This window comes from Strix aluco, chromosome 12 (assembly GCF_031877795.1).
Source record: "Strix aluco isolate bStrAlu1 chromosome 12, bStrAlu1.hap1, whole genome shotgun sequence".
Taxonomy (NCBI): domain Eukaryota; kingdom Metazoa; phylum Chordata; class Aves; order Strigiformes; family Strigidae; genus Strix; species Strix aluco.
The window spans coordinates 20,738,860-20,761,228 of NC_133942.1; the positions used below are offsets into that span (position 1 = coordinate 20,738,860).

General features: G+C 47.9%; 2 protein-coding genes across 4 annotated transcripts in view; both read left to right on the forward strand.

Annotated features, from left to right (window-relative positions):
• The first annotated feature begins 1,102 nt into the window (after positions 1 to 1,102).
• Positions 1,103 to 22,369, forward strand: part of LOC141928548 (cell surface hyaluronidase CEMIP2-like) — a 54,839-nt gene continuing 33,572 nt past the window's right edge. Inside the window, exons 1-16 of the mRNA XM_074836942.1 lie at positions 1,103 to 1,397; positions 5,343 to 5,492; positions 5,667 to 6,188; positions 6,323 to 6,884; positions 7,253 to 7,422; positions 7,733 to 7,921; positions 8,277 to 8,446; positions 9,292 to 9,501; positions 13,237 to 13,442; positions 15,030 to 15,099; positions 15,729 to 15,857; positions 16,871 to 16,956; positions 18,309 to 18,440; positions 18,561 to 18,596; positions 19,451 to 19,603; positions 21,509 to 21,686. Of these exons, the coding sequence (XP_074693043.1) occupies positions 1,103 to 1,397; positions 5,343 to 5,492; positions 5,667 to 6,188; positions 6,323 to 6,884; positions 7,253 to 7,422; positions 7,733 to 7,921; positions 8,277 to 8,446; positions 9,292 to 9,501; positions 13,237 to 13,442; positions 15,030 to 15,099; positions 15,729 to 15,857; positions 16,871 to 16,956; positions 18,309 to 18,440; positions 18,561 to 18,596; positions 19,451 to 19,603; positions 21,509 to 21,686 (3,258 nt within the window). The remainder of the gene's footprint in view (positions 1,398 to 5,342; positions 5,493 to 5,666; positions 6,189 to 6,322; positions 6,885 to 7,252; positions 7,423 to 7,732; positions 7,922 to 8,276; positions 8,447 to 9,291; positions 9,502 to 13,236; positions 13,443 to 15,029; positions 15,100 to 15,728; positions 15,858 to 16,870; positions 16,957 to 18,308; positions 18,441 to 18,560; positions 18,597 to 19,450; positions 19,604 to 21,508; positions 21,687 to 22,369) is intronic.
• The window catches only part of CEMIP (cell migration inducing hyaluronidase 1), a 114,259-nt gene continuing 97,171 nt past the window's right edge, over positions 5,282 to 22,369 (forward strand). For 2 of the 3 annotated variants that reach the window (XM_074837202.1, XM_074837205.1), the window contains exon 1: positions 5,283 to 5,492. The gene's annotated coding sequence lies outside the window, so the exon portion shown is untranslated. Of the gene's footprint in view, positions 5,493 to 22,369 lie in introns of all 3 variants that reach the window. The other variant, XM_074837206.1, reaches the window with a different exon arrangement.

Here is a 22,369-nt window from a genome sequence, read left to right on the forward strand (position 1 = left end):
TGGGTTCCTTGTCCCTTTTAATTATTAGAGCTTTCTTGTGTGTTTGCAGCCCTACTTATCATGAAGTCCCAGCCTACTTATGTTGTTTTTAATTGTTTTATTGATCAGTTCTCAAGAGCGTAAACTGAATCTTCAGGCTCAGCCTCGATGAAGGAGAGCTGGCTAGGGGCACTACCTTAGAAGCAAATTTAAGCTCCAGAGTCCCGATTCTCCCATGCCAGCACCTTCTTGTCTGCAGGGTGAAGCTACAGCCTTTGAGCAGCTGCAGCTGTACCCTGTTACACCAGGCTAATGGCTTTAATCAGCAGGCAGAGACCAGAGAGATCATCTAGAAAGCAAAACTGAGCCTTTCATTTAAACCCAGCCTATATCCACTGGAAACCTAGAGGCTGTGCTGGGCCCTGGGGCTGGACCCAGTCTGCAAATGGCCCAGCTGGAGTGTAAAACTTTCCTTTCTTGTGAAAAAGGCTTTTGTAGTCTTTAATAGGAATCATTATTTTTCTTAATAATTTTCAGAAAACATATATGGAATAGCACATACTCTTCTGCTGATGGTTTTTTTTTTTTTTTAGGAATCTGTGTACTCTGAAGTGTATGTATGAATAACAAAGATAGTTTTCCTGAGCAGTAGAGAAAACGTTAGTTTAAATTAAAAGTTACAGATGATCATTATTACATTATAGTACCTGAAAACCTATCTATTGCAAATCTATTGATTTGGCCTGTCAAAACATTCAGTAAGTTTGTCGAAGTAGTGTAGCCATCTGCACTGTATCCAGGGCTACAGCAGAACATTGATAAATGTAGATATATATATTTATTTTAAAGAAACAAATGCACTGGGGTTCTTCACTGTCTATGTTTAATAGGTTTTACTGCATTTACGATTATTTCAGAACATAGCCTGAATCCCAACAGCTCTTTGTGGGATATGGATTATGAAAGACTGTTGCACAGTAAGAAAACCCTTCCCGGGACCGTGGGCTTGTACAAACCCTCCAGCCTGTTCAGGAGCCTCTCTCTCCTGAGTCACCAGGGAAGGAGAAGTTTGCTAAGTCAGAACCTGGGCCAGAAACCACAAGAAAAGCAGTTATCCTGTGACATGCTCCTTAAACTTTCCAGATATATTTTAATGGATACCTTTGGACCTAGCTTGGCCTGGAATCTCTTTCGGTTTTATAACTGTGATCGAGAAGTCAACCTGCCCAAAATTCATGTCAGTCCTCTCAAGGTGGCCCAGCTCAAGGTGAAGCCGTTCTTGCTACGCAGGGTGCTCCAGCTCCTCAGGAATATGGGAGTGTTGTCTGAAGCTCAGCAGTCCAAGGCCTTCTCTCTGCTCAAGAAGCAAATCCTTAAACCAAGGAAAACACCGTTAAAGCCCAAAGTGGAACAAAGTGGTAGGTATATAAGGAGGAGATGTGGTTTTGGTATCTCAGATGCATTCTGGTGCTGGCAGAGCAAAGGCGTGGGGCCAGGCTCTGTGCTGCCATGGTGAGGGCTGGACATCACTGGGTGCGATCTGGTCTGTGGTGGTCTTGTGTCACGCCAGGAGCTGGCACCCGGCGTTCAGGCTGAGCTAGAGCCAGGGCTCGGGGTGCTCAGCCCTAAGCAGGAGGCCTGTGATGAGGCAGGTGGGAAGCAGTTGTGCTCTGCAGAAGAGGAGATGCTAGATGAAGGCTGGTATGGTGTGCGGAGGGCAGTCGCCGCAGGTGGGCCATTATAAGGAGACAGTCTGTGAGAGTCAGTATGGGCACTAAAAGCCACGTTTTGGCAACGCAGTACCCGGCTCGGTGGGGCGCCCAGGCCTGGGTAGCCCAGGAGTGCAGCTCCAACGCGAGCATTAGCCCAGCGCTGCTTCCCACTGCCACCAGAAACAGATGTGCTCCACTCCCCTGCTCCGAGCTGGGGGCTGCCTGTGGAAATAGAGCTACGCTATACTGAGAATGCAAAATCAATTATAAAAAAAAAAAAAAAAAAAGAGGAGAATTACAGGAAATGCGGCTGGGAAGAGGAACAAAATAATAATAATAAAATCTTATTTGTTAGTATAATGTAGGAGCTAATGCCCCGCGGCCAGGATGCGCAGGCAGGTTTGCCCGGAGCGGGAGCAGCGGCTGTGCAAGGGCGACGCCGCCCGGCCGGCCACGGCGCCACAGGGACGGGGACAGGACAGGGGCAAGGCAGAGGGAGGGGCAGGGACAGGGACGAGGGCAGGGGCAAGGGCAGGACAGGGACAGGGCGCGCCCCGCCGGCCGCTGCCCGTTTCCCCCGTCCCTGAGCGTGCGGGGCGCGGGGGGGTCTCGGACACGGGGGCTGGGGGCAGCCGGGTGGGAGGTGGCGCTGGCGCCGCCCCGCCGGGTGCCGTGGAGCCTCCAGTCCCCTGCTCCGTGGGAACGGGGGGTGCTGGGGGGCTGCTGACTCCGCTTCTCCTTCCTTTCTGGGAGTAGTAAGAAGGAAGCAGGAAACCGTCCCGCGAGGGAAAATCACTTGCAGAGCAGGATCCGTCCTCTCTGCACTGCTGTGAGATCAGCATCTGCGGGAAGAGGTGTTTGTGCTCCGGAGTCACCTCACCCACCGCTGACTCATTTAGAGCTGGTTTGTTTTCTGCCTTGAAGTGAAACCTCGCTGGTCATCGATATTTGTTACGGAACGTTACGGTGTGTTTGTAGGCAAAGCATCGTGGTCATTGCGACACGCTGAGACACGAGAGGGTCGAGGTTGCCTCATACCTGGTAGTGTATTACAGAAAATGACCCATTTTTGTTTGTTAGAAGAGTAAACTTTAGTTCATAACCAACACTAACGCACGAAAGAAGGTTTGGGTTGGTTGTTTTTGTGAGGAAGAGTTACACCAGCCAATACGTTTTGGGCAGCGAGTGTTAGTCACGATTTCCCACTTGCAGGTGTGAAGATGTTTGGGAATGTTCTTGCGCTGCGGTTGCGCCCCGTAACCGAGCGCCGCGGCGCGGGCTTCAAACCGGCGCTGCTGCAAAACAGAAAGCAGCTTCAAAAATGAAATTTAGAAAAGAGCAAAAGGGAAACAGTTTAGCTCCTGAGCACCAACTACAGATAGCAATAGGCGCTTCTGTGTTTTCCTTAAACAGAGACAGGAATCTTTAGAAAAACAGGATGATAGGTCCAGTCTAATTTACTCTGAAATTTTCTTCCTCAGGCCACTGAAAACTTAATGTGGGGGAAAAATGGTACTGAAATAATTCACCTGGAAGTAGTTCTTTCAGAAAAAGAATCAGACCAGTGTATTTCAGTGGATTTTGAGGCTACAGAGGGAAGACAACTTTGAAGGATTTAAACCATGTTTGCACCTTAAAAATTTGGGGTTCTTGTTCAGGAGAAGTCCCATATAAACAGGAGTGACTTTGGCTTTGCTGATCATTTCATAAGGCCTGCACAAAGTTTAGTGCTAACCAAAGCCTGTGTTACATTTATTTATACTATTACTATGTTAGATTAATCATTGCTGCCTTTTATTTAGATTGCAAGTCCATGAAATCTTTTGCATGGAGTAAATATTTTAAGTAAAGATGTGTGAAATTTCTAGGGCCCCAGCAGGTGTAAAATAAAGGTTCAAGTTCTCTTCTACCTTGAAGCTGGCACTTCTAGAACCATTGAATTCAGAGAATTTAGTGTGTTTTAAGACAAAATACTCCTGTTTGACTTATCTTGCCTGAATCTTCTACCAGTAGATAAATCTTTCTCAAAAAAATTTGAGCACAGCCTCCTATACCTCTGATAACAGCTCTGCTTTCCCATGACCTGCATTCATATATGTCATATTCAGATAAGAAGGATGCACAACACTGACTAGTGCTGCTTTTTTGGAAGGAAAATGACAAAAGCTGTTTGAGACAGGAATAGAAGCGCCAGCACTAAATGATAGATGAACAGCCGGTATCAAAGGTGGCAGCTCTAACGTTGCCCTGTATTTATGGAGTATTGAAATGAAGGAGTGTTATCTGGATTTGTTTCTCTAGGGTGGATGCTTATCTTCAGATTTAGCAATTCTCTGGGTCCCAGGACAGGGTATAAGAGAGCGGATGGGTTTTGTTTAGCACAAGTGAGTGTTGCTCCCTCTCCAGAGCTGTTGTCTGGAGCGTGGGCCATGGCTGTGCCCCTCACCCACCCCCCTGCTTCCAGTCTGTTCCCGTATTTTGTCTGACAGCACTTGCTCCTTATTAACATGACTATAGCCTCTTTGTGCCCTCTGTCAGAAGAAATCCTGCAGCGGAATAAATTTCAGAGGTGACAGATTGGAACGGTTTGACCAGATGATGGCACACAAATGTCTCTGAGATCGGCAGCACCTGTGGCTTTGGACCTCTTTGGCTTTGGCCCGGGGCAGGAGCAGTGGTTGGCGCTCTTGCCTGCCCGCTTCTGGCTTGTCCTCTCTGGATGTTGGGCTCTGGAGTGGAGATGAGGGATTGTGTGTAGACTCTGGAAGGGAGAAGGCAGTGGCCGCAGTAAGCAGTTACCTGTCTTTATGTGTCACCTGGAAGCTCAGTTATGCTGTATTTTAGAGCCTGTAAAAAATGTGATATTCTGGTTCCTGGAACACAGACCAGCGTGTGATGTGTAGGCAGCGCCATGTCCACTGAGACTGGAGTCCAGGCAGGAATCTGCAAAGGCCAGGAATGCAGTCCCAGGCCGTGGGGGTAAAAGCACATGGGTTTCTGCGAGGCACCAAAGCACAATCTAAGGCTTTTCCTCCCTTTCACCGCGGGCTCTGACTGTGGGTTGATTTGGCAGGTGATGTGAGGTGAAGTGGCAGATACCTCTCTGCTCACTCACTGTCGGGGGAACTTTTGCAGCCACCAGGTTACGGCGTTCTCTGTCGACCTGCCAGAGGCAGGACAGCACAGGGCCAAACGGCCCCGGGGGAAGGTGCCAGAGGGGCCAGCTGCCTCCCGAGAAGGGCCAAGGAATGCCAAGCTCTGGTGACCGCATCGGGGTCTGGGGGCCGGAGTGCCTCAGCCCCCTGCCCTTCCTGGGGAGGCAGCTGGCCCCCCAGCCGCACACTTCGCATGGGGCTTTTGAGCCCAGCCGGCTGCTCTGCGGGTCTGCACAGAGCCCCCCTGGGCCGGGCTGAGCCTCGCCCCGCTCCTCGTGACCCCGGGGAGTCCGGCGGGGAGCCCCCAGGGCCTCGGAGCCGGGGAAGAAGAACTTTGCGTGCGGGCAGCGGGGCTCCCCCCAGCCCCGGGCAGCGGGGCGCCGGTCGCAGATATACGTCCAGGCTGGAGGGATCGTCCCCGGCTGGGAGGAGCCAGCAGCTCCGCTGCTGTAAACAGTGCGGGCACCGCCAGCGGTTGGAAGATGGATATAAATAGGGAAGCGGAGGGGAGGCAGCCGGAGCGGAGGAGCGGGAGCTGCCTGCGCCTGCCTGCCCCTGCCTCTGCCGCCGGGGTGCCCAGCAGCCCGCGTCGGGAGCTCCCGAGAGGCGACGTACAAAGTTTGCGGCTCGGCGCTGCCGGGGATAGGTAAGCGGTCTCTGCAAGCCCAAGTTTGAAACCCGCCGGTGCTTCTCGTCGATCCGCCGCTGGGGTTTTCTCCTCGCCGGCTCGCTGTTCGTCCTGCTGTTGTGGTTGCCTCGCCGTCTCCGGGGTTGTGTGGAGGCGGGGGGGGACTGCTGTTTTCGGTCTCGCTACGTTAAGTGCAGGGGAAAAAAAAAAAAAGAAACACATCAAAAGCAAAACGTGCCTTTGCGCCGGCTCCGCGCACGGCCGCGGTGAAGGGCCGGCGCGGCGCACGTGTTGCGGGCGGGGGCTGCCCCGGTCCCGCCGTGCGGGCGGCGGTTGGCGGCTGCGGGCGCGCCCGGGACGCGCCGACCGCGGGGAGCCCCGGGGAGCCGCGTCTCCTCCTGCCTTTCGCGCCGGACCCGGACCCGGAGCCGGTCCCGGTCCCGGCGGCGCCGCGGGACGCGTCGGGGAGCAGCGAGCGGCGGCAGCGCATCAGGTCGGTACCGCGCCCCACCGCGCCCTTCCGCGCCCCTCCGCGCCCCGCCGCCGCCGCCGCTGCCGCCCGTCTCTTTGCAGGACCCTGCCCGGAGGCCGCCCCGCACCTCGCCCCGTGGCGACCCGGCTCCGACACCCGCCGCGCCGCCGTGGTGGGCCGGGGGGCGGCCCTGCGCCTCGAGAGCTCCGCCGCCTTCCACTCCCTCGTCATCCGCGACGGAGGTAAGCGGGGCCGCCGGCTGCTCCCGGGAGCGGGAGGGGGGCGAGGGGGGCCCGGCTGCGCCTGCCGGTGGGTGGCCCCTCCCGGCCCCGGCGGTGCGCGCCCCCAGCCCCGCTCCTCTCCGCTCGCCCGCCAGGGAGGCTGGTGTTCGCCGACCGCCCCCACGGGCCGCCCATCACCCTGCGGGCCCGCTACATCCTCATCCAGGACGGCGGGGAGCTGCACATCGGCTCGGAGCGCTGCCCCTACGGCTCGCGGGCCACCATCTCGCTGTACGGGCGAGCCACCGAGGGGGCGGCCGTGGAGGGCTTCGGGCAGAAGTTCGTGGGCGTGGGGCGCGGCGGCGTCCTGGAGCTGCACGGCCGGCGGCCCCGCTCCTGGAGCCTCCTGGACAAAACGCTGCACCCCGGCGGGCTGCGCCACGGCCCCTACTCCTCGGAGAAGCGCTGGGGCAGCCGCGGGCTCAACCTCCGCATCCTGGACGCCGGCACGGCGCGGGTGCTGGCGGCGGGGCGCTTCGACACCCACCTGCGGCCCGGCGAGTGCCGGCGGCTGCTCGCCTTCCTGGCCCGCCAGCCCCCCGGCGGGGTGGTGGCGGCCGCCGTGGGGGATTCGGCCGCCCGCAGCCTCACGCTGGAGACGCGGCTGCTGCTGCGGGACCGCCTGGGCAGCAGGTACATCGCCCGCCTGGGCTACAGGTGAGGCGGGCGGCGGGCGCGGGGCCGGGTCGGGGGGCGGCGGGCGCGGGGCGGGGGGGGCCGGGCCCGCGGCGCCACCATGGACAGCTCCGCGCCGGGGCCGCCGCGCTGCCGCGCCCGCCCGGGGGCTCGCCCCGACGGCGGGGCCCGGCCGGGGGCTCGGTGGGGCCAGGGGCTCGCCCCGACGGCGGGGCTCGCCCGGGAGCTCGGCCAGGCCCGTCGGGCGCCACGGGCTGGGGGAAAGGAAGGGAGGGAAGGATGGAGGGAGCGGAGGCCTGTCGCGCTGCGCCCTCCCCTCCGGCCCAAGGTCTTTGGGGGATGGAGGGTTCGGGCTGTCGCTCGCTTCGCTCCTTCCCGGTCTCCTTCAGGCAGCCCTGGGCGCTGGTGGGGATCCTCGGAGGGGGTCAGCTTTCCCCAGCGGAAGATAAACGGGAGTATCACGGGAATGGAACAACGGGGCTAGCCGTAGCCCAAAGAGATTTCCTCACCTATGATGGCACCCGGTTTACTGTGACTGCTTTCAGTGGATGGATAAAAGGTTTAGTCTTCCCTGACCATTGCTTGTCTTCCGTTGCTTTGCTTTTTGTGGCTGCTGGGAATCTGAACAGTGCAATGATAATAATACCCTAATCTTTTGCTCATGTGGACGGTGACCAAACTAACAGCAGTACTCTCACAAAGTAACGTTTTTAGCTGCCTACAGAGAGACGACACTGATGTATTTGATGGCTAGAGCACTTCTATTGCATGTGGTTATCTAGATAAAAATTAAGCTGGTATGCTCTTTGGCTAATTGCATGATTCTGTCATGTGCATCTGTAGAAATAATTGATTGCTTCATTTTTCAGGGGTGCCTCATAATGGTTTTAAAGTGGAAGTGTCCAAAGGAATAATTCTTCATTTGGTGGATGAGGTTTCAAGTTGGTTACCTGGCGACCGGATCGTTGTTGCCAGTACAGATTATTCTATGCATCAGGCTGAAGAGTTTAATCTCCTTCCTTGCCCTGAATGTAAAAGTAATCAAGTGAAAATTGACGGTATGAAATATTTTTATCAAGCTACTTACTCATTTGCAGTAAATATTTACATTGTCTTGTCTTTTACATTCTACATTGACTTGTCTTTTTAGCTAGTTTTTGTCCCATAAACATGTGGGCACCTATGAGAGCTGAAGGCCCCAATGTTTTATCGGGACTTGAAAGTCTGCCCAGAGGCAGCAGTCCTTTGTAGAAGCCAGGGGAGGTGCTGCTCTCCTCTGGGATCAGATACAAACAACTGGGCATGTCCCCAGACTCGATGATTGCTTAGATGAAAGGTGTGCGCTTGCTTAGAGCAATGCGGTAACGAACATGCTGTGCTCACCCTGAATAAAAATGTTTCTGATTTTCACAGGCAGCCCACTTTATCTTCACATTGGAGAAGTCATAGATGGCGTCGATATGAGGGCAGAGGTTGGACTTCTGACTAGAAATATACTTATTCAAGGAGAAATGGAAGACTCCTGTTATGGACAAAATCAATGCCAGTTTTTCTCCTTTGATACATTCGGAGGACATATTAAAGTGAGTCATTTTTCATGCGTATGCCTGTAGGTGGTTTCAGATAGTTCCTTTCCTGGTTTGTAAACAACCAACATAATGCAGGAAACTACCATTGTGTCTGGGGGAAAAAGTATACTGGTCTGTGAAGAAGAGAAAAGTTTGTTGGTCTGTTTTGCAAAACTAGACTTGCAGTGAGTCTGTGCCATTTTCTTCACCGTGTATGCAGAAACATACCTTTCTCTAGGCTAGAGGGGATTCTTTAGTGGCATCCCTGTCAGTAGGGTCAGTGTGAAGTTAGTTCATGAGATGGCACTGAAGAAATTGTGCTTCCTGCAGAGCAAACCTGCTCCCTTCATGGCTCAGAGAAGTGCTGGGTCTCACCCTGTTGTGCTTTGCCTCTCCTGGTTGTCCCGTGTGTTCTTGGTGGCTGTTGAGGGGCTTTGTGTAAAATTACTCCTCTACCAGTTGGAGGGAGTTGGGAAGCTGTGCAGGTCTGGCCTAAAATCACTTGACTGAGATAAAGTGGCCAGGAAACAGAGCCTGGTGGTAAATGCTACGCCTTTCTGTAGCTGGCAGGAGTACCTTGACCGGAGCCATGTCACACACGGCTCTTGCTAAGCACTGCACATGCAGTTTGGCAGCTGTTCCTTGGCAGCCCCGTGCCCATAGGTGTGCACCCGCTGGCACGCTGCTCTGCAGGCGCTGCACTGCTGTGAGTCAGAGCAGGGAGCTGACACCTCCTTCTGGGATCAGGTCCTGTTTTACTCTGCAAACATATTGCCTAAAGAGAGGAAAAAAAAAATGTTTTTCTTTTTGCATGTGTTTATATTGTCATGCCGTACTTGGGTCTACATTTGTCTCAACAGATCCTAAGGAATTTTAGCTCTGTTCACATGTCAGGAGTGGAATTAAAAAACATGGGGCAACAAATCCTGGGCAGTTACCCTGTGCATTTTCATTTGGCTGAGGATGTGGATGAGAGAGGAGGATACGAACGCCCAACGTACCTTGATAACCTGGCTATCCACCACTGCTTCTCTAGGTGTGTTGCCATACATGGAACTCATGGCCTTCTGGTAGGAGACCTATTTTATTAGTACCAAGTTCATTTCTTTGCTTAGGCACTGCTAAGCAGTAAGAGCCATTTGTGATTGAAAGAGAAATCAGAATACTGAAACAAGGCATCTTGTCCCCAAGAAATGTCCTGACTTGTCAACTTCGTTTGACTGCTGTTCAGGTTAGGACTGTTGCTCTGATAGTGCAGCTCTTTGAAATGAATTTCAGGTTCTTAGTATTGGCTAATTAATATTATTAAAGGTGTGATCAGATCTAGTGAAATCTTTGCCATGGGTGTTCTGAACAGTTTGTGATAATAGGAACTTTCATTTAAAATGAGAGCAGCGGACTTTAAATGGACCTGACTGAAGCAATGGATCTTTAATTGCAAAGGAGATAAAGACAGGGGTTGTTCAAGTCAGGGCAATGTGAAATACATCCAAAAATATTCACATGACAAAGGGAATGGAATATGAGAGGGACAGACCCAAACGGCTGCTTCAGTGCCAGAAAAGCCCTCAGGAACTTGGCTCTGACCTAGATCCTCTCCACAAGGGCATTGTGGAGAGGAACTTAAAAAAAACCCACAAAAAAGCCATACATGTCCCAGCTGGAAAAGACAGATCCCCTCTCCAGTCCTGACGTGTCCAGTTGCTGTGTGCTCTGCAGGACCCTGAATGGTGTTCTGGTGTCTGTGGCCATTTCCTCATTCACCTGATGTGTCATCAGGCAGAGATACTCCCTGAACTATCCATGACCTCCCATGTTTTTCCTGACAACTTCTTCTCAACCCTGGATGTAAAGCTGTGTAAGATGTGACATAGATGCACTCTGGTAGGACCCTTGTGTGAAAGGGTCCCCCCCGAAAGGATGTATTCATGAAAATGTGACACTGGACTTGCACAACTGGGAGCACTTTTCATGCATCCTAGAATGGATTTGTATTGTCCAGATCACTCTAAATTATTGTTTGCCTTCTCATATATGTGATTTGCTCTGGCTGTAGAGCCTGCTTTCGTGTACAGAGCCCTTAGGTGGTAGGAGACTTGCCCAGTATGTGTGGATGTAGTTTAACTCGCTTTTTCCTCCCGATGGTATTAAACCTCTGGAATTGAAAGAACCTGCCTGGGATGAAAAATTAAGCCTTAACCTAATATTGGTCCTGTGAAGAATGATGTATGTTCTTGCTCTTTATCAGAACTGAGGTTTTCAAGGGTTTATCTGGATGCGTGGGATGCAGTAGTTGCAAAATCAAGAATCCCAGTGTGAGATTCAGCCTCCCTGCATGTGACTGCTGAGGGCTGTGAGTCCGTGGACCAGTGAATAGATTTTGTAGTAAAGGTTAAATATGTGATTCCATGGAGGAATATTGTGGTTTCAATATAGTCATTAAGATAAACAGTAATTAAAATGTAATAAAAAGCCTTGCTTTAAAATAAATTAATTTGCAGCTAGAGAGAAGAGCACGTGTGTCAGAGCAAGGCAGTTTAATAACAGAGATGGGTACCCATTTTAGCATCAGATTATGAAATTCAGCCCTTGAAGCAGAATAAACCAGATAGGTGGGTTTTCCCCCCTCCTGCCTTGACAGTTTAGAGGATGTAATTTTAGAAGTACATTGCCAGAGTGCCGTGGTTTGTGTTTTGCCCTTCTCCCATCTGCTGCTCCCCTGTGCCAGGCTTGTGCCGCTCCACAAGCCGGCGGCCGCGGCGCACACAGCTTGGGTTACTGGCCGTGGCCGGAAAGCGGGCTGCCACATGCCTCTCCCTGCCCTGGCACACCTCGGGCATACGCAGACTACTGTAGTGTTTCATGTCTAATGTTGCAGTGCATAAAGGTCACTTATATTGTGTTGCTGAGCTATATATAATTCAGTGTTTAGAGGCATCTTAATCATCTGGTGTTGGACACACCATGGGGGCTGTAGCCTGTGTTGCGGACGGTGTTTCAGGCTGGCACATACAGTAATATGCTGCTGTCACAGTGCCACAGGTGGGCTCGTTTCCAAGCTTGTAGTTTCTGTGATATGCCAGAATTGGTCAGTTATTGGGGTTTTGATCTAATGGCATGGACCCTTGCCTTTCAGTGCTCTTTAAATTATGTTATTTCTGGTTAGGAGAAATGATCAATATAGTTTCGTGTATGTAAGTGTTCAGGGCTGCCATATGATTCTGAAGCTCTGACTAATCGCGATAATTAAAGCTAAAACCTGGTTTCAGATACAAGGCTGGTTTTTAATGCAGCTGTCTGAAGCACAGATTAGCTAAACTTCAGCTAAATTCAGAAGAATGAGACTCTACAAGTGAAATGCTGTTTAAAAAACAGCAAGCAGGTTGTTGTTACAGTGTCTTTCCAAAAATAGACTTCCATGGCCTCCTTAGAAGCGCAGCTTCTGCCCATGGTTTGGAAGGGTAGAAGTACCCAGGCTTACTGGTCTTAGCAGGTTGGCAAGGACACTTGCATTTTTATCTAAATCCATTTCCTATCTGCGTTTCCAAGACTCAGCTGGTAGGGATATGTTCAGGGTTACCCTCCTTGAAGCTCACTCCGAGCTACTGTACCTGCGTGTGCAGGATCTCGGTGGATTTCCCAAACTGTATCAGTTCGGAGTTGGGTACCTGGTTGTGTTGTGCCTTATTTTTAACTCTCTCTTGAACACCTCATCAGGGCCGAAACAAAGGCAGCAGATGACAAGTTTGAGGGGTGACTGCCAGGAAAACAATGAAATCGAGTAGAGATATACCTATGGGGACTATACTTTTTGTGACTCCAGATGTTATGTACAGTTGCAGCCCATTAAGGAGAAATCACAGGATATGAATTTGAAATGGATTTAGTTCAAGTATTCCTCTGTATACAGAAATAACCAAGTAGGTTAATATTAGTTAATCTTGCAGTCTTATATGGACATAACTCTGACGTCAACAGAAATTTTGTATGCCTGAAGAGTGAATAAATATGCTGACAGGGATTATTTGAGTACAAAGTTAAGGTTTCAGTAAGATTTAGTAACAAATAGCTGGTATTTTAACTAGCCTGACTTAATATTTACATTTAAAAGAAGGATTTCTGAATTTATCTTTATAAGACTGTACATCAAAGGAGGCTTGTGCTAAGTCCTCTTGGTCAACTTAGGGTTTAATGCAATATCCCTGTGCATGTCAATTAATATTAAATAGATTGATACAGTAAAATACCATTTCTGCCCAAGCTGATCATTACAGGAATGAAGTGGCCCTGCACCTTCTGAGCGTGGAGGGGAAAGAACAGAAACCTTCACAATATAAATTAATTCATATGGTGCATTTTAAAGAATTTCTTATTTTATTTGGGAAGTGTTGCAGTCATGAAAATTTCTGAATTAACCATCCTAACTTGTTAGTTTATCACGTGAGACACACTTATCTTTACGCAGATATTTACTCCATGACACCAAATCAGATATTCTCTCTCAGATCTGAGGGCAGTATTAAATCCAGTATTTTGCAATTTTCCTTTAATTAGGCATGTGGTCTTCCTCAGAGTAATTTTAATAGCAGTTTCGCTGTATAAGAAGATCAGTCCCCAGTTATGCAAACTTCATGTGGTTCGAGTTAGCTCCGGGACTGACACCTATGGAGGCACTGCTCGCTGTGCAGAGGGGTGGCAAAACCACTCCGTGAGTGTTTCTGGAATTTATTGATAAGCAAGGCACATCAGTTATAGTTCCTCCTGCTGTTAGCATTGCGATCTATGGCCTTTATACTCTTTTCCAGGTAAAAGACACCATTGGCTATGACACTCTGGGGCACTGTTTCTTCCTCGAAGATGGGACAGAGCAACGCAATACGTTTTATCACAACTTGGGCCTCCTCACGAGGTCGGGGACGATCTTGCCTTCGGATCGCAGTGAAGCTATGTGCCTTGCCATCCGCAGCCACGTCTATGGGAATTACGTTCCTGTGCCGAGCACTGACTGCATGTAAGAGTTCCAGGAGCTGTAGTCAGGTTTTACATTTACATTGTGCCTTATAGCTAAGTCCCAAAGGATGCTGTGGTGAAGCTTTTGGAAGGTGCTATTTGATATTAAATGCAAAATTGTAGCTTTTTCTACCATTTTTCATTTTAAAATAATTTAGCTACTTGACCATGTTTTGCTTGTGAAGATACCTGTTAACACCTGCATGAATCCTAGGGAGTATTTGCTGCTGGTTATTCCTGTCCCTGTTTCCTGAGGATCGTAAATATATTTGAGCACTTTGCTCATTTCCGAACCCCTTTCAATTCTTTTTAAGTAGGGTGTTGAAGGCTCCATGAAGTCTGATAAATGCAAGTTTCTTCAACCGTGGTATAGGCTGGCAAAAATATCACTGCAGAGGGAGTTTTTGCCTTTTTTCACTAGGGCTGAATTGGGGCTGGAGCATCTACAGTAAATTGGTCAATAGTACCTGAGTGCATGAATATCTAGAGTACATCAGGAGATTTAGTGAGAATGCAGAGATTAGCGTAAACCACAGTGAGCATCATTTAACAATAAACAATATCCCAGTATAGCTGACCAAAGTTAGCTTGTATTTTGGAGACTGATGAGCTGTAACATGGACTCTCAGGGACCCAGGTGTTGGTCTGGCTAGTGTTTGCAAGCAAGAACACAGTTTAACCAAGGAAATTTGTATTTTCATGTTTTCTAGAAAAGGATGCAGTGGCCAAACTCTACTTATTTTAATTTGCATAAGTAATCCAACTGAATTAATTACAATTGTTGTTGCTGAAATGCTAAGGTTGCTTGAACGGTTAATACAGATTTATTCTGCACCTATTTGGTGGTTCTGTTAATCCAAAGGAGTGTGGATTCTTGATTATGTAATAGTTAAGGTGGATAAAAAGCTGAGATTTTGTGCTTAGAATGATGAAATTAATTGGTGCAGTCACGAGGAAAGGTTTACAGTGTTTTTACATGTGGTCTTTATTACTGCAGAAGATGTTATCAAATGAAGTAAGACAACAGATGGCAATGTTTTCTTAGCTATATCTGGCTTCTGTTTGTGCCACTACTGATCTTCCCTCTGAAGCAAAAACTCCTTATTTGAACAAACGTCAAAATAATATCTTCTTCTCTTGCTTAACAAGCCATTTGCAGCTTGCAATGACATTTGTTTTGTTTTCCACCTAGAAGCTTCATAAATCCATAGAGAATCCCCTACCTCCTACCATTGCCCCTGAAGTTCCAAAAACCAAACCAGAAGTTCACATTGCAGACATTTTCCAAAGCTGCTTAACATTAAAAAAAAAAAAAAAAAGTCATTGGGTTTCCTTAAGCTGCATTTAACGGAGCATGGATTTTGTGTTAACGGTCTCATATAATTTGCAATAGGTTCAGCATGTGGCTCCATAAATGAACGTCTGACATTACTAGATGGTTTCTTTTCCTTAAAGAGTATCATTAAAAGGTTGTGTGGAGTTTTAGAGTCAATAGGAGAGTTGTGGCTCTAGTCCAGTGCAGTGCTATGAAAATGTATCCCTTCCTGTTTGGTAACTGCTTAGGATCATTTTGATTTTGATTTTTCAGGGCTGTCAGCACATTCTGGATTGCAAATCCAAACAACAACTTAATAGAGAATGCAGCAGCTGGTGCTCAGGTAAAATCATTTAATGGCAAGAGCTATGCTTTGCCTCCAGTTCCCATATATTCTACTCTTATTGATGTCATTAGCATAAGGGCAATGAATTTTTAGTAAGCCGTTGCAAAATTTGGATATATATTTCTGCAACCTTTGTGTCTCTTAAGAACAAGTATTTGCCTACAGTTTTCACACTGATTTCCCTCACAACTGTGGCTGGAAATGGTGTGTGATGTCTCTTAGCAAACGATTTTTATTAGTAGTTAATAGCTAAATGCCCAATAAAATTTTATGTTTGTGTAAATATATACTCTCCCCTTGTCATTATCTCTGATGTTTACTCAGATCATGTTTGTGTTTAATGTGCCTGTATAGAGGAGGCTATGTTTTCCAATAAACCACCTGAATTTCACCCACAATATATGCATTTTTAAAACCCATGTGTGTGCCCCAGGGACCCAGTGTGCATGACAAAGGATAAGTTGGGAGGTGTAAGAGTATGGGCTGGTGTGTGTCCTCTGGGACTCGCATGTTTGGCAGGCTCAGGTTAGAAATCTGGCCAGCATAGTGGGAAACCCGAGGTCCCCAGGATAAGCTGTATCATTAATTGTAGTGTCCCATTTCTCAGACCTCCCCTTGTCTTTTAGGATGTCGGGATATGGTACATCTTCCACCGAGTTCCCACTGGACAGTCCGAGGGGCAATATCCAGAGGGACATGCTGAACATACCCCCTTGGGAGTATTTTACAACAACAGAGTCCACTCCAATTTCAAGGCACGTGGATTATTTTTATATGTTTCTGTCTATGTAATAGCATGGCATAGGGCTGGCTGTGTGTGGTGCTTGGAAATCAGATGATCATGGGTGTGGTACATTTTGATGAACGTTTTTTAACACTGTATCAAGACACAATTAACTTTTGGGGGTGATGCTCTTTGATGGTTAAAGAGGGAGCTGAGCAGAATGGGGTCCCGTTTCAGGCACTGTAGTTGGGTGCCTGTGTTAGAGGGGATGTGCCCAGGCCATGGGTACACCTACTACTAGCTGAGATTTATGGAATGACAGGCAGGACACTGAGCACTGCTGTGGGCCACAGTGGTGCAAGGATATAGCAGAGATGAGCAAAAGTCGTTTGGGCCAGGGCCTGCTCATCACCTTTGAAAAATTAAACAACAAATTCCAAGAAAAACACTTTCCCCCAAATACACTGTTTACATGAAAACATAACCTGTAAGCTATAAAAAGCATTTTAAACTTATTTCTCAAGATTCTAGATTGAAATCAGTGCTGTTCTCTGTGCCTTGTGTATTTTACATCTTGGCCCACAACAGCTGCTGCTCCAGCCCAAAGCCTTTAAGTTGGCTACAGCAGCTCATGTTCTCTTTTGACTGTCGGGGGACTCGTCACTCTTTATTTAAAGCCTTACTTCTTAACAACACTCTTTTTCCAAAAAGTTATCAAGAGCTTGGCGAAGTCCCTTATTGCTTTCTGCAAGGGAGAGAGGGAGAGTGGGAGTTCAGTGCCTTGCTTTGGGTCAGAAGAAAGCCCAAGATGCTGATGCATAACACATGGCAGGGCAGGCTCTGTCCTGACTTCAGCGTGCTACATCCTGTGCTAATGTCATCCCGAGCGGTGCCAAGTGACACTGAAAGGGAGGAGAAAGCCCAGGCTGCAGGCGCTTGCTGTGCCTGCACGCACTGGCAGCCCATGTTCATTGATAAAAATCCGGGATCTCTGGTCTCCGTTGGGTGGTCTGTTAAAATAATTGGAGTCATGTGCATTTTCAGGCTGGTTTGTTTATTGGAAAAGGAGTAAAGACAACGAGAGCCAGTGCTGAAGATCCCAGAGAGTATCTCACCGTTGATAATGCCAGGTAAGCACATGCTGTATGGCTAACTATTTTGGATAGTTGTAATGTTTCTTGGCTTCTGCATTGCATTTAGCAGATCATTAATGCCTCATTATGGCTGAAAAAAACACACAAGATATCTCTAATGTGCAGAGGCAAATACTTCATAGCTATGCCTTGAATTGTTTGTGTTACTGCTGACCAAAAATGACACACGTGCACTTGAGGTTATGAGGACTAAGCAGTGAAGCGTGTGAAAGGGGATCCAGATCCCATTAGTCCATTAGTGGGTTTGTAAACTCCAACATTTCTTATTGATAACTTAGAAGAACTTACATCTGAAAGATGACGTAAGGCACTGCTGAGACTGGTCTAGGATAAATGAGGAAAATAAAGTAGCCTCAAAGTTTTTTTGTCAGCTGCTTTAAAATCTCTGAGCTTCCTTTTGCAGAGTGGAAGCAGGTAAGTTAAGGCCATTTTCTCACTCACTGTGGCCGTATAGGTCTATGTGAGGAAGTTGTGGCAAAAATCAGCCACCGCTCCTGGTCAGGCCTTGGCTTTTTTCCCTCCATCATACTCTATCAATGCCACAGATGATGGTCCCGTGTGGCTGAAAGGAGAGGGCAACTTTTTGTCCCTTTGTGAGAACTCCCTGCCAGGGTCATCCCCTTGGGTACTGAGGAGGCATGTCCCTTAATATGTCAGCTGGAAGAAGTAGGAGGTGAGGGTAGACTTAGAAAAAGCAATGGTGATTTTTTTCCAAACGCAGCACAGATATGCCATCCACAGCCAGTGTGGCAGGAAATAGCCTGCAAGTCATTGAGAAGCGCCCTGTTCCCAGGGCGAACCCTTTTTTCATACGACAGCTTCTCTTTCAGCAGAGACAGAAGCATATGGAGGTCTGGTCTGTACATGCAAGGAAAGCAGCTCCAACTACTCCGTTACCTTTGCTGAACGAGATTCTTGAAAGCACCTAACTGATTTTCTAGCATCAACCCAGGGATTCTCAGTGGGCCTTGTAAGGACAATTACAAAAGGACCCAAGTGACTTGGGAAAAATGTTTTCTATGTCTCTAAATCACACTGAATCAAATTAAAAAGTAGCTGTGGGCCCACTGAAGTCTAGCGAGAACCGCCTGTTGATTTCACTGGGATCAGAATTTTACCCTTTACGAATGTTTCTTGTTTTCTGCTTTGTACCAAAGCACAGAAATGAAATCAAACTAATAGCCTGACTCTGATCCAGGGCATATCACCTCTTTAGGCCCATCGCACTGATATTTGGAAGCCAGACGAGGTCTGCCAGGCACGACCTCCTCTGTCTGATGTTGGGTCCTGTGTCTCCTGTGCCGCATTAACTAAATTCCTTGCTTCAGGTTTCACCCACATCAAGATGCTGATCCCGAAAAGCCGCGAGTTCCTGCCGTGATTGATGGTCTTATTGCTTTTAAAAATAATGACCACGGGGCCTGGGCCAGGGGTGGCGACATTATTTTCCGCAACTCAGGGTAGGTTACTGTAGTTACGTGTTATATCATTCCCCTCACAGCAGACATAAATAGGTCTGTAGGCCAAATTCTCTGCAGACATTCCTCATCATTTACACCGTTGTGTTTCTTCTGTCCCAGGTTTTCAGACAATGGAATTGGACTCACTCTGGCAAGGTAATTTCTTAAAATGGACCTTTTTCTCATTTTTAACCCCAGTGTAACAGGCTCAAGAATGGATGCTGAGCCACTCCCCTGGTAATTACTGTAAGACACAAGAAAACCTCACATTTCCCTCCCAGACCACATCAAGTCTTCCCTGCACAGCCGTTAATACAAGGGGCAATTTAGCCTTTCATTCTCTTTGCCTCAGCGTGTCTGGGGAATACATCGTAATTGCCGAATATTTCCTTTTGGATGGTAGGTCCTGAACCAGTAGACTAAACATCTGGCTCCGTATTCAGGGAGACTTTTCTTCTGCTCCAGCCCAGTGGAGCAGCACTGCCTGTAGCTCATGTGCTGCCAGGGCAGGGTGGCTGGGATGGCCCCACGTGGTGGCACAGCAGGTCTCCTGCCTCCTCTGCTGGTGTCTACCATGCTCCTGCAGCTCTCGTCTCGACCCCTCCTGCAAAAGACCTACAAAAATAAGCCATATCCAAAGCCCACTGCAGGCAATGAGCATCAGTGGTATTTGGCTCTTGCTTCAGGGATGTAGCTAAAAATTTATAAAGCAACTTGGTATAGAGCAATTTTATATATATATAGATAGATAGATAGATAGATAGATAGATAGATAGATAGATAGGGTAGAGCTGGTTTTACCCAGACTAAGCTACCTGTATTACTGATGCCCAAACACTAACCAAGCACTAACATGCTGGTTTCTAAACAGATTTTAAAGCAGGCTGTTACAAAGGTGCATGCACTTTTTTCCAAAGTAATAAGGAAGTTCTACTGTGTCTGTGGTGTAGTTAAAGTGTTAATCAGTTGTGCTGTGCTGCACAGTTACCTGGTGTTTCTTTGCTTTGTAGTGATGGGACTTTCCCAACTGATGAAGGCTCCAGCCTGGAGGTTACACGCTCCATTTTTGTTGGAGAAAGCAGCAACTTTGGCTCCCAGGGAGGCCAAAACAGCTACTGGGGAAAAGGGGCAAATGGGGAATACAGAACACTGCCCAGAAACAAGTGAGTTATTCTTCTGCCACTTCTTCTTGGCGTTAGCATAAGCTAGAAGAAAAGCCTCAGGAATGAATGTGACTACCAACAAGTAATTTATACTGGGTGTTTAAATTATCGTACAGGCCAGAAATAATAAGCATCCAAATAAACTCACTCTTCAGGCCAACAGCTTGAGAGCATTCTCAACTGAATGTGCTTGATTTAATTTTCTGCTTAATTTATTAGTCACTGGAGAATGGATTAGAGAATCTGAAAGATACCAAATGGCTTTTGTGTAGTGCTTCAGTAGCACAGCATCGAGCTGATGGCACAGCTCCCATACACCATGCCACCATCCTTCCTGCAGACGTAGCTGGGCAAACATGGCCAGTCTGACAAAGAAGAAACCATTTTTCAGTATTGCATCTTATTTCTCTTTCAATACCTGTATGCTATTTTCTGTTTTGATAGCAGCACAGCCTCCTGTCTAGTAACCATGGTGCCTACCCACATCCCCATAGCAAGGTGTGCTTCCCCAAGCCTAAATTCTACCCTAATGTATGTTCTCCGTCATGCTCACCAATCATTAAATCCTCTATGAGGAATGTAAAATTAAGTAATAAGCGGTACTCAGCAGACATGTCATGCACACAGCCCTGGCTATATATGGCTTGGGCATAAATGACACAAGAATGGGCTCTGTGTAGGACAGCAAGAATAATCAGAGCTACCCTCAGTTATTATCAGTGTTGTTATTTTAATTGCATTTGCAAAAAAGTTCCTTTGCAGTTCAAACAAGCTCTAATCATCTGTGATATTGTTAGGCAATGTACTTGTGGGAAGGAGTATGCCAAAACATCTGATATCTGTTCTTTCGTTACGCCATAGTGCAAAATGGGATGTAGGAATTGTACCAAACCCAACTACTGAGATAACAATTCTGGAAATTGAAGAATTATTTGGTCAAGAAACACTGTGCCTGGTGTTTCCAACTGGCAAAGTGTTTCTGGACCTCTGGAGCCAACCAGTAAGAAAAAACATCAGGGCTGGGGAGGGAATCTGTGCCCTGGTGACCGCCAGGCTGGAGAGAGCCTGTGTGCCCATGTGCTGTCAGCTTTGTGACTGTCATGTCTGAGTATCTCTTTCTGGACTCAGTAGGTATTGACCTACCCTTCCATGCCTCTACTGGCCAGCTTCATTAGTGTCTGTGAAGCTGATGCAGGCCACCCTTTAACTGGCTACGGCTGGGGCCAAGCAAAACTTGGCGCCTTCTCAAAACAAACCGTGGAAGGGGCAGGTCCTTACCTGTGACTCCAGTGGTGTCTCCTTCAACTCTGATACCTTGACAGCATGTCCGTGGACCGATACTGCAGAAATCACTTCTCTGTATGAAATACTGTGGACTGGGTCCTAGGTATCTTGTGGAAATGACTTGTAGGGAGAGGAGAAACTGTGCTGCAGCACTTGGCTCTTGCTTCCAAGGAGACACTTGCCCCCAGGGAGTCTGACTGATACTATTTTTTCAATCATGCTGATGTTTTCCTGAGAAACCCATCAGCCCAGGAACAGGGAACCTGATGGCAATGCTGTCACACAGCCCTTTGGGTCTTCCTCATGGTGATGAACTCATGGTGATGAACTCTTGGGTGGCTGGGGACAAGGGTTTTGAACTGCTTTACCCCAGCTTACAAGCCTTAGGCAAGCTTGCGAGTAATTTTTTTTTGCCTCTTAATCCTTATCCTGTAGAGGATGTTCAGCAGAGTTTTTTGTTTCATTAACTGTGTGATAAGTGTCCAGATCCCAGTTTTGGGAAAGGAGAGGTGGTTTAGCTACTTGTTAACATCTTTCTGTGGCTTCAGGAGAAGACTCAGATTTTGCCCAAGCTTTTAACACAGGACTGTGTTTAAATCTCTGTGTTTTTAAATCTCACAGGACGTTCCCTATTCGTGGATTCCAGATTTATGATGGGCCTGTCAGAATGGCAAAATGCACTTTCAAGAAGTTCATCCCGACTGTTGACAGATACTCAAGTGCCATTGGGTTCTTCATGAAAAACTCCTGGCAGATAAGCCCCCAGAATAATGTGTCGCAGATCCTGATGGAGAAGAGTGTAAGTAAGAAAAGCAGAAATATGTGCCGTTAGATGTGCAGGTTTTTGAAGTTTTTAGAAGTGCTGAAAGATCTATCCTAGACCAGGAGTTTTCATGCAGTGGTATGTGTTACATTGGTGCATAGTGTTGATTCATTTTGGCAACACTTTTTTTTTTTTTTTTCAAGTGAAAGTTATTTATAAGCTAGTAAAATGCGATGGTATCTTATGCCTGGGCAGACATACATTAAAAAATCTGCATTAGAGGTAGGTTTTACCTTGTAACCAGAAGACCTGGGACACCACTGGTGCAGCATTACCACCTTATATGTGCTGGGGACCTGGTGAGGACCTGGCCTCAGGGGTTGAGAGGGACCCAAATGAGATGTCAGGAGACAGTAAGCTGCAATCCAATTCTTATACAGAAATAACAAATGCACTTAGAAGCAAAGCCACGTCCTAGTTTCTGAGGTCAGCAGTAAAATTCCTGTTGAGCACAACAGGGACTTCCCCTGAGCAGAGACAGCAGAATGGGAGTCTGTATCCCTGCCTTGGCCGTAGGATACTCGTCCTGGATTCCTGCCAGGGTCATGACCCTGAACGCTTGGCTCGGGAAATAAAACATTCCACCTGGCTTGCTCCCAAGGATCATAACCTCTCCTTAGCTTTTTTCAAACAAGGTCCATACTTGTTAGGGTGTCCAT